The following is a 17,946-nucleotide window of genomic DNA, read 5'->3' as shown; positions in this document are numbered from 1 at the left end:
GCTAGGGTCCCCCCTTGCTGCGTTACACCTAACACTGTGCTTCCGTGAGTCAGCTGACTTCTGCTGACCCTGGCTACTCCCGCCATAACCACGACCGACCCCCCCCCCCCCCCCCGCGGACGCAACGCAGCCACCAATCCCTCCCTACCAGCGCCGGCCCTGCCCCCAATTCCTCTGGCGCGGGAAGAAAGCCCGCACTTCCAACCCGAGCTCCGCCCTCAACCCAACACGTGGGAAAGAAACGGACACATGACCCATCGGGACCCCAAACTACTCCCCAACCCACCAGTGGACAAAACAAAAAAAACACCACAGTAAATAAACAACAGCCCAGAAAACAACCCCGAAAAAACCAAAATAGAGAAAACGAAAGGGCAACATCAATCAGCAAACACAGCCAATATAAACAACAGGATACCCAGGAGGGCAAAGCCTCCAAACAAAGTATATTTTTCCCCAGTCCTCAGTTCGAGTCCAAGTTCTCTGCCTGGACAAAAGCCCAGGCCTCCTCCGGAGAGTCAAAATAGAGCTGGCGGTCCTTGTAAGTGACCCAGAGGCGAGCCGGCTGTAGAAGGCCAAACTTCACCCCCTTCCTATGAAGCACTCCCTTCGCTCGATTGAAGCCAGCCCTTCTCTTCGGCACCTCCGCGCTCCAGTCCTGATAAATCCTAACGTCTGTGTTCTCCCACCTACTGCTCCTCTCCTCCTTCGCCCATCTCAACACGCACTCCCGGTCGACCAAGCGGTGAAAACAGACCAGTACCGCCTCGTTCGGCCTCGGCTTCTGCTGCAGCACTCGATGGGCACCCTCCAGCTCCAGGGGACCACGAAACGACCCCGCACCCATCAGCGAGTTCAACATTAGGACCACATAGGCCCCCAAATCTGAGCCTTCCAGCCCCTCCAAGAGGCTCAAAATCCGCAAATTCTTCCGGCGGGAGCGGTTCTCCATCTCCTCCATCCTCGCCAGCCATTTCTTGTGCAGCGCCTCGTGCGACTCCACTTTCACTGCCAGGCCCAAAAGCTCATCCTCGTTGTCCGAAGCCTTTTGCTGCAGCTCCCGAATCTCCACGGCCTGGGCCGTCTCCGTCTTCATCAGCTTGTCCAGCGAGGCTTAAACGGCTCCAAGATCTCAGCTTTAAACTCCTTCAAGGAGCGCTGAAGCAGCTCCTGCTGCTCCCACGCTGCTGCTGCTTCCCTGCCCGCCGCCATCTTGCTTTTTCTGCCTCTCTCCTTTCTCTGCTGTAAAGCCGACTTTTGGACCGCTCCACTGCGAGTCCAGTTCATCCACCAGTCGCTGGGCACACTGGCGGGGAAAAGTCAAAAAACGCCGTTGCGGGCTCTTAAAAGAGCCCGAAAGTCGAAAAAAAGCGGGAGCTGCCGAACATGCGGCTTAGCTCCGCATCGCCGCCACTGGAAGTCATGGTACAGAGAATGTTATATTACAAACTTCTTCTCACTGACATTTCATATGTTTTTTGAACAGAGACCTAGAAAGGTGGGGGCAAAGTTTACGGGCATCAACATTGCTGCAGATGAACACATGCAGCCCACATTTGCATTTGACTATGATGGAAAACGCGATCGCTGGAATGGTTATGATTCAGAGGATCATATGAGGATTGTGGAGGAATATTCAAAAGTAGATTCGGTATGTGATAGAATATATCACTGTATCTCTGTTTAGCCCAGTGGAAGAGTAACTGTGTAAAGAGACATTTCACCGACTTAGAATTGTGATTTTTTTTTAAAGGTTACTTGTAGAGCTACCAATTAGTTTGTTATAATGAGTATTGTAGTCATTCATGTTGCACCTGGTAGTGAACAACCTATTTAATCCTGCCAGATCTCTTGCAGTGTTTAAACTGTGCTGCTGCGGCGTTATCTTTGTTAATTCTAAAATAGAGTTTCCAGAAATATTGTACATGATATTAATTTGCTTTTTAGTGCAGTCAGTTGTGTGGGTGTGACTGACTGGAGGGTTTTATTTTATTTGTTCATGGGACGGGGGGCGTCGCTAACTGGGCCAGCATTTATTGCCCATCCCTAATTGCCCGTGAGGGGGCAGATAAGAGTCAACCACATTGCTGTGGGTCTGGAGTCACACGCAGGACAGACTAGGGAAGGACAGATGTCTAGCGGTGTCGGTGATTAAAAAGATCTAGGGGTACTGTATTTATTTTAAAGTCTGGACTATTGTGGGAAGTACCGTTTAAGAAATTATGGGTGTGGCTTCAGCAATTTTGAGGAGATCTGCTCAATATAAGGAAATTGTGGAAGTCTTGCAATTTTAAGTTATTATTCCATGACTTTTGGTGACGGTGATGTGCTGAGTGAGTGCTCATCAGGTGGCTCCCTTCCAGACCAGAACCAAATAGTGTCAAATAGGACACATTAGTGTCATTAAAAATTCAATTCCTGTTGTAGTGAGAACTCATGTGGAAGAGCAGAGGGTTAAAACTGTGAGATTAGCAGCCAAAATGGCAGATGATTATGAATTAGTTCATAAATCAAAGCTTGGTTTCTGACATCAGTTTCAGCCTGTGAGGGATAGAAACTGGGGACATGAGAAATACTCAAGGGGTAAAAGTAAAGGTGATCTGATGGGAGATAATAAGGAGAGTGTACCCCAGATTAAAAAAGAGGGTGGAAGAGACATGAAAAGTTTCAAATGTTTTCACTGTAATAAACTAGACCATGTAAAGTCACAGTGTTGGTGGTCGGTAGTGGACAAGATTTAGGGAACGATTAAATAGAGCGGGTGAATTGGCGAGATAACATTTGAAAGTTGCACAAAATGTGATGGAACGGGCAGTGGACAAGAAATTTAAAGTTCGTAGTTTTGCCAGTGGAGATAAAGGTTTAGTATTGTTACCAGTGGTAGGTGAACCTTTAAAAGCTAGGTTTTGTGGACATTATCAGATTGAAAGGAAATTAAGTGAGGTGAATTATGTGGTAAAAACACCAGATAGAAGGAAGACTCACTGAGTGTGTCATGTGAATATGCTTAAAAGGTACTTTGAAAGGGAAGGAGAGAAAAAGGTGGTTTTAATGATTCGAACTCCGTGACAAACTAAATCCAGATGACTGCGAATTTGACATACCTCAAATTAAATTGGAAAACGAGGATGTTCTTAAAAATTGGGATAAATTGTTGAGTTATCTTCCAGAGGTAAAACGGACTGACCTGAAAGAATTATTGATATCACGTGGGCAAGTTTGTGGAGATAGATTGGGAAGTACTAAAATGGCTATACATGATGTAGTTGTGGGAGATGCTGTTCCAATCAAACAACATCTGTACAGACTTAACCCTTTAAAATTGGCACAGGTTAACGAAGAGATTGAGAGTATGCGTAGAAATGGCATAATTGAAGTGGGTTGCAGCCAATGGAGCTCACCCATAGTGATGTTACCAAAACCAGACGGTACCCAACGGTTGTGTGTGGACTATAGAAAGGTTAATGCAGTTACAAGAACGGACTCTTATCCTATCCCACGTTTGGAGGATTGCATTGATGAAAGTGGGCCTATCGGTTTTTATTTCCAAACTGGATTTACTTAAAGGTTACTGGCGGGTACCTTTATCCGCAAGGGCGAAGGAGATTTCAGCTTTTGTAACTCCGGATGGTATATACTAATTCAAAGTTGTGCCATTTGGCATGAAAAACGCCCCAGCCGCATTTCAACGGTTAACGAACAAAGTTGTTTCCGGATTACCCAATTGTGCGGTATACATCGACGATCTGGTCATTTTCAGCCAGACATGGAAAGAACATTTAAAACATCTGATGGAGTTATTCGATCAACTTCAGGAGGCGGGTTTGGTGATAAACCTAGCCAAAAGTGAATTTGGAAAGGCCCAAGTCACTTTCCTTGGCCATACAATCGGACAAGGTCGAATGGTCCCACGGGATGTTCAAAGAGACTGTCAATCGAGAGGAATTTCAGTTGGAGGAAGGAGAACAAAAAATGGACTATATTATTATACCTGTTTGCGTGTGTTGTTTTTTGAAACAAAAGTATATTACTGTGTATTTCTTAAAGGATAGTGAAAAGGTGAAAAATGAAACCATCTTGAAGTTGATGGGTTTTTCTTTCTGGGGGGAGGTGTCATAGAATTTACAGTGCAGAAGGAGGCCATTTGGCCCATCGAGTCTGCACTGGCTCTTGGAAAGAGCACCCTACCCAAGGTCAACACCTCCATGAGGTGTCATGTGAGAGTACCTTTAAGAAATGAGTGTTTATAAATGGGTGAGTATATAAATATCTGTAGTGAGGGTACCTTTTAAGAAACGGGTGTTTACTACTGAGTGATGTCAGAGAGTGGGTGGAGCTGGGCTGTCTGTCAGCTATTTACTTTTGTTTTTGAACAGCCTGCAGGGTGTGTTTTAGTTTCGTTTTCAGTGTTGGAGCTGAAGCCAGACAGAGCAGGTGTACTGCTGTTCTCTCTGCCACCAAAAGACTATCTCTTGATCATTTGGTGAATTCAGAATTATAAATGTTTTCTGTAGTGACTTTAACCTGATGTGCTTCTGATAAAGGTTTTGTTTTTAAGTCGTATGGATGTTAAAAAGGAAAGCTTAAAGGATTACTTAATGTTGTAGTCTTTGGGAGTTGTATTTGAATTAATGGTTGCTAAGATGTTCACTATGTTTTAAAAAGGTTAACTTAAGTTCATAGAATAAACATTGTTTTGCTTTAAAAAAAATACTTTTCCATTTCTGGCGTACCACACCTGTAGAGTGGGCCGTGGGCTCCCCATTCCATAATCTAGTAAAAGTTGTGCCTCGGGTGAACTCCATGATGCACTTTGGGGTTCTCTAAACCCTGGCCCATAACAATAGGCACTTTTAGGTAAATTTTTCCCGAACATTCTAAGGCAACTTGAGAAGGAAAAATCAACAACAAAATACCAGCAAACGGGAGCTCGAGGGGTCGAAGTAACAGCAAAAATGGCAGAAAGGGCCACGAGCAGCAGGTGGTTAAGCTGGCGGACCCATGAGACGAGAGGGCCCTGGCCACCTGAGAGAGGGAGGATGACGACCTGAGCATTAGCTTTGTCACCCCACCCCTCCCCCAGCCACCTGGGGATGGATGGAAGACTTTCTTCCTGAAGTAGCTGACCACTGTGCAAGAGGCGATCAGGATCGAAATCCAGGTGACAGAGACGATAGTCACCATACAAAAAACGATCAAGTTGGGGAAGAAGATGGAAGCACAGGAAAGGACAACTTAGAGAAAGCCTCGAGGGACCAGAGCGACAGAACAGTCACCCTGGAAGCAGAAGTTAAAAGGTTGGTGGCGGCCCAATGAATCGTAAAGGGGGAAGTCGAGGAGGAAGAAAATGGGTCCCGACGACAGAAAATTCAGATTATGGGTCTGCCAGAAAGAAGGTATTGTAACCTGACTGGCTACGTCGCCCAAAGCTGGGCAACCTTGTCCAACCCCCCAGAGCTCGACAGGGCACACAGGTCACTCAGGCTGAAACGTAAGACGGTGGAGCATCTGAGGGTAGTCACCTCAAAGCTGCACTGATACCAGGATCGTGAGAGGATCCTGAGGTGGGGGAGACAGACTAAGGCGAGTACCTGGGAAGGGCACAAAATCCGAATTTATAAAGACATTGGGACAGACCTGGCAAAACACAGGGCCAAGTGTAATCAAGCAAAATAGGCCTTGTACAAGAATGGGGTGCGATCCGGTGTGCTGTTCCCAGCGAGGATCTGAGGCATGTACCAGAACGACGAGCACTATTTTAACACCCCAGTGGAGGAAAACAAAGTCGTGTGGACCAACGGCCTGGACAAGAAGCAGGCGAGGCAACAATGAAGGCAGATCAGAGGAGGATTGTTAAAGAGATAGACTTATTGGACATTTGATATGTTTGCACGGTACTGTGCTGCCTCACTCTGATCAAAAAGACTGAGTCACAGGGAAGGGAGAGGATAGGGGAATGCAGGTGAAGGTGAGGAAGAGAAACCAGACAGTCAGCGGTTGTAAGTTAGGGGCTAGATCTGCTCTGAGAGTGGGGCCACTATACTAGCAGGGATAGCTAGCATGGGACGACAGGCAGCAAATGGGGCAGCGGCGCACCTGACGGCAGGTGAGGAGGGGCACCTGGCCGGGGAGGGGGCACAGGGACAGGGAGGGGCGGGGTAGAAAATTACAGCACAGGAACAGGCCCTTCGGCCCTCCCAGCCTGCGCTGATCCAGATCCTTTATCTAAACCTGTCGCCTATTTTCCAAGGATCTACTTCCCTCTGTTCCCCGCCCGTTCATATATCTGTCTAGATGCATCATAAATGATGCTATCGTGCCTGCCTCTACCACCTCTGCTGGCAAAGTGTTCCAGGCACCCACCAACCTCTGCGTAAAAAAACTTTCCATGCACATCGCCCTTAAACGTTCCCCCGCTCACCTTGAAATCGTGACCCCTTGTAATTGACACCCCCACTCTTGGAAAAAGCTTGTTGCTATCCACCCGTCCATACCTCTCATAATTTTGTAGACCTTAATCATGTCCCCCCTCGACCTCAGTCTTTCCAACGAAAACAATCATAATCTACTCAACCTTTCTTCTTGGCTAGCACCCTCCATACCAGGCAACATCCTGGTGAACCTCCTCTGCACCCTCTCTAAAGCATCCACATCCTTCTGGTAATGTGGCGACCAGAACTGCACGCAGTTTTCCAAATGTGGCCTAACCAAAGTCCTATACAACTGTAACATGACCTGCAGGCTCTTGTACTCAATACGCCGTCCGATAAAGGCAGGCATGTATGCCTTCTTGACCACTCTATCGACCTGCGTTGCCACCTTCAGGGTACAATGGACCTGAACTCCCAGATTTCTCTGTACATCAATTTTCCCCAGAACTCTTCCATTGACCGTATAGTCTGTTCTTGAATTAGATCTTCCAAAATGTATCACCTCGCATTTGCCTGGATTGAACTCCATCTGCCATTTCTCGGCCCAACTCTTCAATCTATCTATATTTTGCTGTATTCTCTGACAGTTCTCCTCGCTATCTGCAACTCCACCAATCTTAGTATCATCTGCAAACGTTTTTGGATTGGCTTTGGCAGGTAAGGAACGTGTTGAGGAAACAAAATGGCACTGCAAGCAGCCACTTTGGAGGGTCCCTAAACAAAGGGAGACCCTGGAGTGTAGAGGCGCACCCACAATGCGTTTGGTGGTCATGTTGCGTACCCCCTGGACAAAGGGAAACCTGGAGCGAAGGGGCCTGGCCTTATGGTGAGAACAGTGACTATAGCCATTTTGGATGGACCCTAACAAAGGGAAACTCCTGAGTGCAGGGGCACATCCACCAGATAAGTATGGTTGATCCCAGAGGAAGGGGGGACAAAAACCCCCACAACGATTATCGCCTGGAATATCAGGGGACTAAACGGCTCAGTGAAAAGATCCAGAATTTTCTCCCAATTTAGAAGTTTGAAAGCCAACATAGTCCTCCTGCAGGAGACGCTCCTGAGGGAGAAAATCCGACCGGGTAAGGAAGGGCTGAGTGGGGCAGACGTACCTTTCATATTACGGGACGAGGGCTAGGGGAGTAGCTATACTGATTAGTAAGGGACAGTGTTTACAGCGCCAAGGGTGGTCACGGACCCAGGGGGACAGTCCAGTGGTGTTCTTGACAGGACACCGGTAGTTCTGGTAAACACGTACGTTCTCAACTGGGACGACACTGATTCATAAAAAAGACCATGGCGGAAATCCCCGACATCGACACACACCGACTGATCATGGAAGCCGACTCCAACTGCGTACAGGACCCACTGAGGGACCGATCAAGCCCCAGTTCGGGGAAAAGGACAGGTATGGCTCGGGAACTGGGAGCATTCATGGCGGTTCACTGCCAGTTCTTTTTGCCTGTGCACAAAATACACTCATGGATAGTCTTCTTTGCAGTGGGGAAACCAGTGCTTCCAGAAATAGTAAGAGCGGAATACTCTGTGATAGTCATCTCCGACCATGCTCCCCATTACATGGATGTGAGGTTGGAGACGGGCCGTGCCCAATGCGCACATGGAAGTTGGACACGGAGCTCTTGGCAAGAAAACATCACAGGCCATAGGCGAGTATGTTACTAATAACCAGAACGGGGAGGTCTCACTTTTCACATCTGGGAGGCACTGAAGACTGATTATGGGAGAGATTACAGCCTACAAGGCATGTAAAGACAGGGAAGAGAGGGTGGCCAGGCAACAACTGATTGACTCCATTCTGGAGGTCGACAGAAAGTACTTCGAGGCCCGGACCGTAGAGTTTCTGACGGAGAGGAAAAAGCTACAAATGGACTTTAACCTGCCATCCACCAGGAAAGCAGTGCACCAACTCTGCCAGATACAGGGAACCTTCTGTGAACACGGAGAAAAGGCTGGACATCTACTGGCTCACCAGCTGAGAAAGCTGGCAGCCACGAGGGAGACAGTGCAGGTGAGGAATAGCAGAGGCAGGCTGGTAATCGAGCAAAAAGAGGTCAACAGAGAATTTGAGACCTTCTACCGAGGACTGTATACGTCCGAACCTCCCCAACGGGAATGCGGGCGGGAAACGGTTCCTCGATGGACTGGACATGCCAGTCGTGGGGGACAATAGGCAAGGGGAGCTGGAAGCACCAATAAGATTGGGAAAGATCATGGAGAGCATCAGCTTCAAGCAGTCGAGGAAGGTGTCAGGACCCGATGGATTCCTGGCAGACCTCCATGAAAAATTCACTCCAGCCCTGCCCCACACCTACAGGACATGTTCGCAGACTCGTTAGCAAGGGGCACCCTGCCTCAAACGCTAACACAGGCAATGATATCGTTGATGCCCAAAAAAGACAAAAAACCAATAGAAGGCGGATCATACAGAGCCATTTCTCTGCTCAATGTGGACGTGAAGATACTCGTGAAACTCCTGGCTAAGAGACTGGAGAACTGTGTGCCGGAGGTAGTCGCAGAGGACCAGACAAGGCTTTTTCAAGGGTAGGCAGTTGACTGCGAATATCAGACGACTGTTGAAGTGCACCAGAGGTGATCGTCTCCCTGGACGCAGAAAAGTTGAGTGGATGTATCTCGTTGAGGTACTGGAGTGGTTTGGGCGAGGGACGGTTTTCACCTCGTGGGTGAAACTCTTATACAATACCCCCAAGGTGAGCATTCGGACCAACACCACCAGCTCTGAATATTTCCAGATGCGCAGAGACACAAGGCAGGAATGCCCACTGCTCCTGTTCGCCCTGGCAATCGAACTCCTGGTGATCGCTCTGTGAGATGCAAAAGGCTGGAAGGGCATCCGAAGAGGAGGCAGAGAGCACAGAGTCTCACTCTGCTCATTTACGTCTCGGACCCACAGAACAGCCTGAAAGCAATCATGAAGCTCCTGGAAGAGTTAGAGCTTCTTGGGCTACAAACTCAACCTGGGCAAGACCGAGGCATTCCCGGTGAAACCTCATCTTTAAAATCCTTACCTAACTTTGAAATAAAAAGATCTATGAGCTTGGGGATAATTGGTGATCCTTGAAGATATTAAGATATTGGAACTCCACTAGATTAAGTTATCTCCAGGAGGGAACTTGTAGCCATTCTCCCCCAGCACGTGCGCGCACACACACAAGAGCCTCTCACTTTTGAATTGTTGAAGTGAGCTGCTCATAAAACTGAAAAGCTATGTTTTAGGTCCTATAACTGGAGCCAATGCTATCCAATACTGAACTAGGAAGTGAATGGTTATGACTTCCCTCCTGGAGAGATCGCTTCATCCAGTTGAGACCTACTATCTTAAAAGATTACCAATTACCCTAAGCCCATAGATTTCTTTTTGGTTCAATAAAAAATAGAGGTTGAATAATTCATTGTATAACCAGCTCTTTAAACAGTGAACCACATTACACGAGATCTTGCAGCATTTAATGAGAGTTGATTTTTTTCTGTAGAATAAATAGCAGTAAATGTGTTTGGCTAATGGGATTTTGTACATAATGTACTACTATATGTTTAGGGTAAGGTTATTAACAGGACCGAAAACCATCATTCAATTAGTCAAAGTGCTGAGAGATCACAGAAAGATGTAAAATAGCTGTGTATGGTGGGTTTGATGTTGGAAGCACTCTTGTATGCATCAAACTGAAGTGACTGAAAATTTGCTCTTCAAAGAAAATTGTATTTAAACAGTGCCTTTTAATATCGAAAAATTCCAAAGTACTTTGCAGACATGTAGTAATAATTAAAATAAATATCGGCACTTAAGTACCTAGAAAGGTAAACACTGAATATTCTGCAAGACATATTGGACTCAAAGTGAAATGCTCTGTCACTATTATTTAAATAATGTCAACTCTCTTTTAGGCCAAGAGAACTTTGAAGGCTCAGAAACTGCAGGAAGAGCTAGCATCTGGGAAGTTAGTGGACTATGTGGTGAGTATAGTGACCGAGATGTTGTAGCATATCTGTAATGGTATTTAAAGTTGAATGTGCTCACTTCAAGATTGGGCTGAAACTGTAAAGAGATTATTGGAATGGAATATAGAATGTTGTAAAATGTTATTTTTTTTCTCTACTGTACATGTGGAAACGAACACAGTTATTCCTCATAGATCTGTAATCTGGGTCATCCTGCACAAGGTTGTCAGTATTTTGACAACAAATCACACTTGGGTTTGAAAAGTATATATTTTTGAATCACCTCTTTGTGGCTTCAAGATTGTATGGTCAAACTGATTTTTTAAAAATAGTTTCATACAGGTTAACCGCTTGGAAGTCCCATGTCCTTTGGAAAGTTCTGAGCTTTTAGTTAGGTTCTGCTCCTGGAACAGATTTGAATAGCTTCTTAAAAGCAAAATACTGCAGATCTGAAATAAAAACAAAGTGCTGGAAAAACTCAGCAGATCTGGCAGCACCGTTGGAGAGAGCAACAGAGTTAAACATTTGACACCAATATGACTCTTATTCAGAATTCAAGAGGTAGTAGAAATATGATGGATTTTATGCTGCGGGTGAAGGAGGGAGGGGCAGGATTTATGTGGAACATAAGTTCCAGGATGGGTCAGAAAGCAGGGCAGATTAAATACTAAATATGTCGAGGAGCAAAAGACAACGGTAATGATATAGTCCAGAACAAAGCCATAGGTCCAGTATAGGCGTTCATAGCAAAATACAGGTTAGCTCCAACTGAAAGCAAAAACAAGATGCATCTGGCACGTGGCAAAAAAAGTCAAGATGGAGGACAGAGTTCATTGTTTGAAGTTGTTGAACTCACTGTTGAGTCTAGAAGGCTGTAAAGTGCCTAATCCGATGAGGTGCTGTTCCTCCAGCTTGATTTGGGCTTCACTGGCACAGTTGAGGACAGATATGTGAGCACGAGAGAAAGATGGTGAATTGAAATGGCTAGTGACCGGAAAGTCAGGGTCATGCTCACAGACTGAGCAGAGGTGTTCGGCATAGTGGTCACCCAGACTGTGTTTGATCTATCCAATGCAGAGGAGACTTCATTGTGAGAAGTGAATACAGTATAGTAATTTGAAAGAAGGATAAGTAAATTGCTGCTTCACCTGGAAGAAGTGTTTGGGGCCTTGGACAGTGAGGAGAGATGAGTTAAACAGAGGGCTAAATAGTTGGCTTGTAACGCAGAACGAGGCCAGCAGCGTGGTTTCAATTCCTATACCAGCTTCCCCGAACAGGCGCTGGAATGTGGCGGCAAAGGGCTTTTCACAGTAACTTAATTGAAGCCTACTTGTGACAATATTATTATTATTAGCTGCTACCCTTCCTACGATTGCATGGCAGGTGCTGTGAGAAGGGGATGATCTGTTGGAGATAGAGGTGTGGACCAGGGTGTCGCAGAGGGAACAGTCCCTTTGGAAAGCTCTGTCCTTGAATAGTCTTGAAGGAAAGCTGAGAGTCCACAGACCTAGCAGTAACTTTGTCATGCCCACTTTTAGTACCCCTTTAATCTGTTGTTGTTTCTAGATACCAAATAAGTCAATAGATGGGAAGCCTAAAAGCCAAGACTATTCAAGGACATTTTAAAGTTAGCACACAAGAGCATGTTTAAGCTCAAAATTAAGCTTATTGCTGAATTGTTGAGTGTGGAATATTCAATTTCTTAATTGGCAGGAATTGCTTGTTATCTGTTGATTTTTTAAAAAACGGTGCCAGCAAGCAGCTTGCTGCACTCTGCATTATATAAAACTTCAGTGTTTCTTTTCCAAACTTGTGTCCTCCATGCTATGAAATCAGATGCCTTTTTGATCAAGGAAGCTACCTTATCCTTTTTTAGTCCTTGCTTAAAGTAATTACAAAGATCAAAAGAAATGCTGCTTGCATATTTCTGATTGTACCATACTTGCCTCCAAGCTTTAATTAAAATTATTCAGGCCATTAAAACATTCTAACTTTCTGAAATGCATCCATTCAATCTACATAAGTGGCAATTTTTGGCACGCAAACCCTGTTAATCTGTGACTAATTTTCGAGCAATTGAATAGAATGTAATACACAGGATTTGAGTACCATCTTGGCTTCATTCGTAAGCTGAATAACTGAATGTAGAAGAAGTTCTTCCTTTTGGTGGTGATCAGGGCCTGCCCCATGTTTCTTGTGGGATGTTGTGTGATGTGAGAATAAGGTTCAGCTATTTCCAAAATTCCTCTTCCAGATAGTTTCAGGATTCACAACATGTGAGAAAGATCATTGGCTTATTTCAGGCGATGTAGTCCATATGCTTTGAAGATGAGCCGTACATAGTAACTTGTATCCCCTTTGTCCGAATTTCCCATACAATTGTTTTTTCTTTCTTTCATGGGATGTGGATGTCGCTGGCTGGACCAGCATTTGTTGCACATCTCTAATTGTCCTTGAACTGAGTGGCTTGCTGGGCATTTCAGAGGGCCATTTATTGCTATGGGTCTGGAGTCACATGTAGGCCAATCCGGGTAAGGATGGCAGATTTTCTAAATGACATTTGTGAACCAGGTGGCTTTTTACGACAATAGAACATAGAACAGTACAGCACAGAACAGGCCCTTCGGCCCTCGATGTTGTGCCGAGCCATGATCACCCTACTCAAACCCACGTATCCACCCTATACCCGTAACCCAACAACCCCCCCCTTAACCTTACTTTTTAGGACACTACGGGCAATTTAGCATGGCCAATCCACCTAACCCGCACATCTTTGGACTGTGGGAGGAAACCGGAGCACCCGGAGGAAACCCACGCACACACGGGGAGGACGTGCAGACTCCACACAGACAGTGACCCAGCCGGGAATCGAACCTGAGACCCTGGAGCTGTGAAGCATTTATGCTAACCACCATGCTACCATGCTGCCCTAAATAGACTCATGGTCCGTGCTAGATCCAAATTAATTTAGTTCCAAATTTTTATTGAATTTAAATTTCACTATCTGGCATGGTGGGATTCTAACTCTGATCCCCAGAGCATTATGCTGTGTCTCCGAATGACTAGTCCAGTGACAATACCACCAACTCCCTGTCTGGGCTTCTGCATGATGTAAGTTTCTGCTTTCTTTCCATGATACACATTTGCATCTAGCTCAGAAATGTAATTACCTATATTTTAAGCATTTTGTGATGCTTTTACAGTATCTGCCCAGTAATCAAGGTTTTGAAGATGTAGATAAATTAGGTTGGGTAAACAATATCAAAAATCAAAGTAACGTTCTTCAGTATTTTCTGACCAGTCATTCATTTGGTTGGTTTTAACAGGCATCCCAAGGAAAAACTTTAAACAGAAAATCAATCAAGTCAAAATTCTTAATCTTGATAGTGCAAATATACGGAAAAAATTCATGTGCGCAACTATCTATATTAGGCATCTCTTTCAAATTAAATTTTCCAGGTAACAAAACCTTGTGCACGCTCGGTGAAATAGAATAATTGATGGAATAGCTGTGAGGCCAACTATGAAGCACATAAAAAATTTTTTAAAAATTGACAAAAGCAACATTTCGTCAAGAAATACAGCTGAGTAGTCTTGTTAAGGACACTCAGAATAAACAGGAGCTTTATTCTGGTCAATGTCTCAAAAGTAAGACAATTATAAATCCATAATTACTGCTTTTTTTTGTGTAATCATACTTGATCTATCCACATAGTTGATCTATCTATCTTTTATTACTGCAGAACTCTTCAAGACGTCAGCGGGGAGAAGAGGACCATAATTCAGCAGTATGTGTATTAGTTAAATGGAGCATTTTTGTCATCATTGCATCTTTGTAGTTCCATTAGAGGATGTGCACAAAACACTTCTGTTTCCAATTAATGTTAGAGAAAATGTCCTGTTATGCTGGGATATAGTTTCACATGTGCTCACAGGCATTCTTCATTTCTCATAAAGGAGCCCAAACACTAGGAGGGTCACATTCTGCTCCAGTGCAGTCCTCCTGTACACTGAGGCACTCAATAGCAATCAGTAGGGTGATTTGTGTTGTTCTTCCCTCCAGCCCTATTACAGCACTCTCAATTCTACCTCCAGCTAAGTTGGACCAGCAACTGAATATGAGATCTTCCTAGTCTGTGTCTCACAATCACGCATTTAGTCACAGTACCATGAGGCAAGCATGTTTCATAGGTTATAGCATTTTTATTAAAGAAGGATTTTACAATTTTATATTCAATTGCTGAATTAACTAATACAGTTGTTCATTCTCTGTAACTTGGCGATGGTGGGCCTTGCTATTTAGGTTCAGGGCAGGCCAAGACCCCTGTGCAGCCCATCTCCACCACTGGAACCTCTGTTAAAACCCCTTCTGCACTTGAGGGAAAAACAAACAATGCTGCACATTACCAATGAGTGTCCCCTCTACAGTTTAAATGGCAGACTAATCACCTCTGCTAATAAGGAGCCTATAACTTGGCTTTGGGGATTTGCATTCGCAAAGTAAATACATTCTCAGTAAATAATCTATGATACAAATGATTGGGCAAAGGAGTGTTTTGCTCTTTATAAGTAGAACTTTTGTCAGAGATAGAATCATAGAATGGTTACAGCACAGGATGAGAAAATGTTTTCCGACTTTGATATAGCTTATAATTGAGCTCTATAATTGTCATTGTTTTAGGAGAAGGACAACAGTGAAGATGAGGATGAAGATAAATACGCTGATGACATTGATATGCCTGGACAGAACTTTGACTCGAAGCGAAGAATTACAGTCAGAAATCTTCGTATTCGTGAAGACATTGCAAAAGTATGGAAGTATTCTTCATGTTTAGTTTTAAGCACATAATTTTCTGGCCTTTCAGTTACATTGACAGTTGGTGACAGTACATCAGGTAAAATTGCTGCAACACACTTATGCTTCCAAAACGGAGATTTTGAAATTTTCAGGACTTGGAGGTGTTTGATGTCCTGATTGTGTGGCAGCTGCTAATTTAATCATGTATCAAATTTTTGAATGTGTTTGGTCCTCTTTTTGTTCACAAAACTTGTGTTCAGTAGCAATTAGAATGGTTCTTCTGGTTCCAACAAATAGAACATAGAAAAATACAGCACAGAACAGGCCCTTCGGCCAACAATGTTGTGCCGAACCTTTGTCCTAGATTGATCATAGATTATCATAGAATTTACAGTACAGGAGGCCATTCGGCCCATCGAGTGCACCAGCTCTTGGAAAGAGCACCCTACCCAAGGTAAACACCTCCACCCTATCCTCATAAACCAGTAACCCCACCCAACACTAAGGGCAATTTTGGACACTTAAGGGCACTTATGGTGTTTTTCAGCTTATCTTTAGGAGGTCCTTGCAAACCGTCTTAAGATAACTTGTGTTCATACAGTATTAAAAAGTATTGTTTGCGCTAGTTAAAGCAAGTCTCCCAAATCGTCCAGTAAAAATGTCTTTGTTTGAAATCTAAATGATCCCTTTTGAGATTTACATTTGCATTCTGTACCAGAACAAAAAAAGCAGCAAAATTACAATTTTATTTTGTTCTGCGAGTAATAATGTTCAAAAATATTTCAATTCTTTGCATTTCCTATTGTTTGTGGAAAAGATGGCTACATGAGTTATATAATGACACATTTTGTATTTTGAAAAGAGGACATACTGTTCTATGGTAAATTCTATGCTGTGATAGATAATCAAGGGGTGTGGTTCTACAGATGCAGACAGTCTTCTGGTTACCCCCCTCCAAGCGGCTATTCTTTAAATCGCCAGGAGTGGTTTGAAACTATTCGACTGAAATATCCTCACACCCATAGTTACAGCAGGGAATTGAATTACTAGCTTTTTTTCTCCTCTGTTTCTTAACTTTGGGGAGGGAAAAGTGAAGAAAACATTAAAACTAATTATTTTTATAAAATATTTTAATAGAGGTATTTTCAAGTATATCTAGAACACAAACGAACAAACAGTAAACCATGCACAATTGCTACCACCCCATTCATCCCCACTACCACCCTGTCCATCCCCTCCTTTTACATCCTCCCCAAACCTAAACAGAGCATAAAGAACCCCCCCCCCAATTGACGTGTTAATGTCCCTTAAAGAAGTCAATGAACAATGGAATGAGGTGGAGAACCCCTCTTCCGCCCCCTTATGGTGAGTTTGATAATTTTCTAGGCGGGGAACTCTGCCAAGTAGCTCTCCCATGCCCCCACTTTCGGCAGCCCTAAGCCCCACCAACACAACAGGATCCGCCTCCAGGCATGTCAGCCTCTCTCCCCACTTGCAGTCCTGGATCCTCCACACCCCAAATATCACCACCAATGGGCTCGGTGCCACCTCCACTCCCAAGATGTTTGACATTACGTTTGCAACCTCTTTCCAGAACCCCTCCAACTTTGGACATAAGCAAAATATATGGACATGGTTCATCATACTCCCTGCACACCACCTGTACCTATCTTCCACCCTTGGAAAAAAAAACTCATCCTGGACCCCGTCATATGAGCCCTATGCACCACCTTGAACTGTATGAGGTTCAGTATTGCACATGATAAAGTTGAGTTTATCCTCCGCAGCACCTCACCCCACACCCCGACTTGCATCGTTCCTCCCAACTCCTCTCATTTGCGCCGGACCTTCACCACCAGAGTGCCTTCGCTCCCCATATATATCTGACACCTTGCCCTCGCCTATTTCATCCTTGGACAGAAGTTTGTCTTAGAACATAAGAACTAGGAGCAGGAGTAGGCCATCTGGCCCCTCGAGCCTGCTCCACCATTCAATGAGATCATGGCTGATCTTTTGTGGACTCAGCTCCACTTTCCGGCCCGAACACCATAACCCTTAATCCCTTTATTCTTCAAAAAACTATCTATCTTTATCTTAAAAACATTTAATAAATGAGCCTCAACTGCTTCACTGGGCAATGAATTCCATATATTCACAACCCTTTGAGTGAAGAAGTTCCTCCTAAACTCAGTCCTAAATCTACTTCCCCTTATTTTGAGGCTATGCCCCCTAGTTCTGCTTTCACCCACCAGTGGAAACAACCTGCCCGCATCTATCCTATCTATTCCCTTCATAATTTTATTTGTTTCTATAAGATCCCCCCCTCATCCTTTTAAATTCCAATGAGTACAGTCCCAGTCTACTCAACCTCTCCTCTTAATCCAACCCCTTCAGTTCTGGGATTAACCTAGTGAATCTCCTCTGCACACCCTCCAGTGCCAGTAGGTTCTTTCTCGGGTAAGGAGACAAAAACTGAACACAATACTCCAGGTGTGGCCTCACTAACACCTTATACAATTGCAGCATAACCTCCTTAGTCTTAAACTCCATCCCTCTAGCAATGAAGGACAAAATTCCATTTGCCGCCTTAATCACCTGTTGGACCTGTAAACCAACGTTTTGCGACTCATGCACTAGCACACCCAGGTCTCTCTGCACGGCAGCATGTTTTAATATTTTATCATTTAAATAATAATCCCTTTTGCTGTTATTCCTACCAAAATAAATAACCTCACATTT

The 17,946-nt window shown here is 44.4% G+C and overlaps 1 protein-coding gene across 2 annotated transcripts in view; it reads left to right on the top strand.

The window, feature by feature from the left end:
- Nucleotides 1-17,946, top strand: part of slu7 (SLU7 homolog, splicing factor) — a 60,381-nt gene that overhangs the window by 16,250 nt on the left and 26,185 nt on the right. For both annotated transcript variants that reach the window (XM_038795471.1, XM_038795470.1), the window contains exons 5-8: nucleotides 1,487-1,651; nucleotides 10,356-10,424; nucleotides 14,153-14,197; nucleotides 15,091-15,219. In XM_038795471.1, the coding sequence (XP_038651399.1) occupies nucleotides 1,487-1,651; nucleotides 10,356-10,424; nucleotides 14,153-14,197; nucleotides 15,091-15,219 (408 nt within the window). The remainder of the gene's footprint in view (nucleotides 1-1,486; nucleotides 1,652-10,355; nucleotides 10,425-14,152; nucleotides 14,198-15,090; nucleotides 15,220-17,946) is intronic.

The sequence above is a fragment of the Scyliorhinus canicula genome, chromosome 4 (genome assembly GCF_902713615.1).
Source record: "Scyliorhinus canicula chromosome 4, sScyCan1.1, whole genome shotgun sequence".
Classification (NCBI taxonomy): Eukaryota; Metazoa; Chordata; class Chondrichthyes; order Carcharhiniformes; family Scyliorhinidae; genus Scyliorhinus; species Scyliorhinus canicula.
This window is presented reverse-complemented; position numbering and strand designations above follow the sequence as displayed.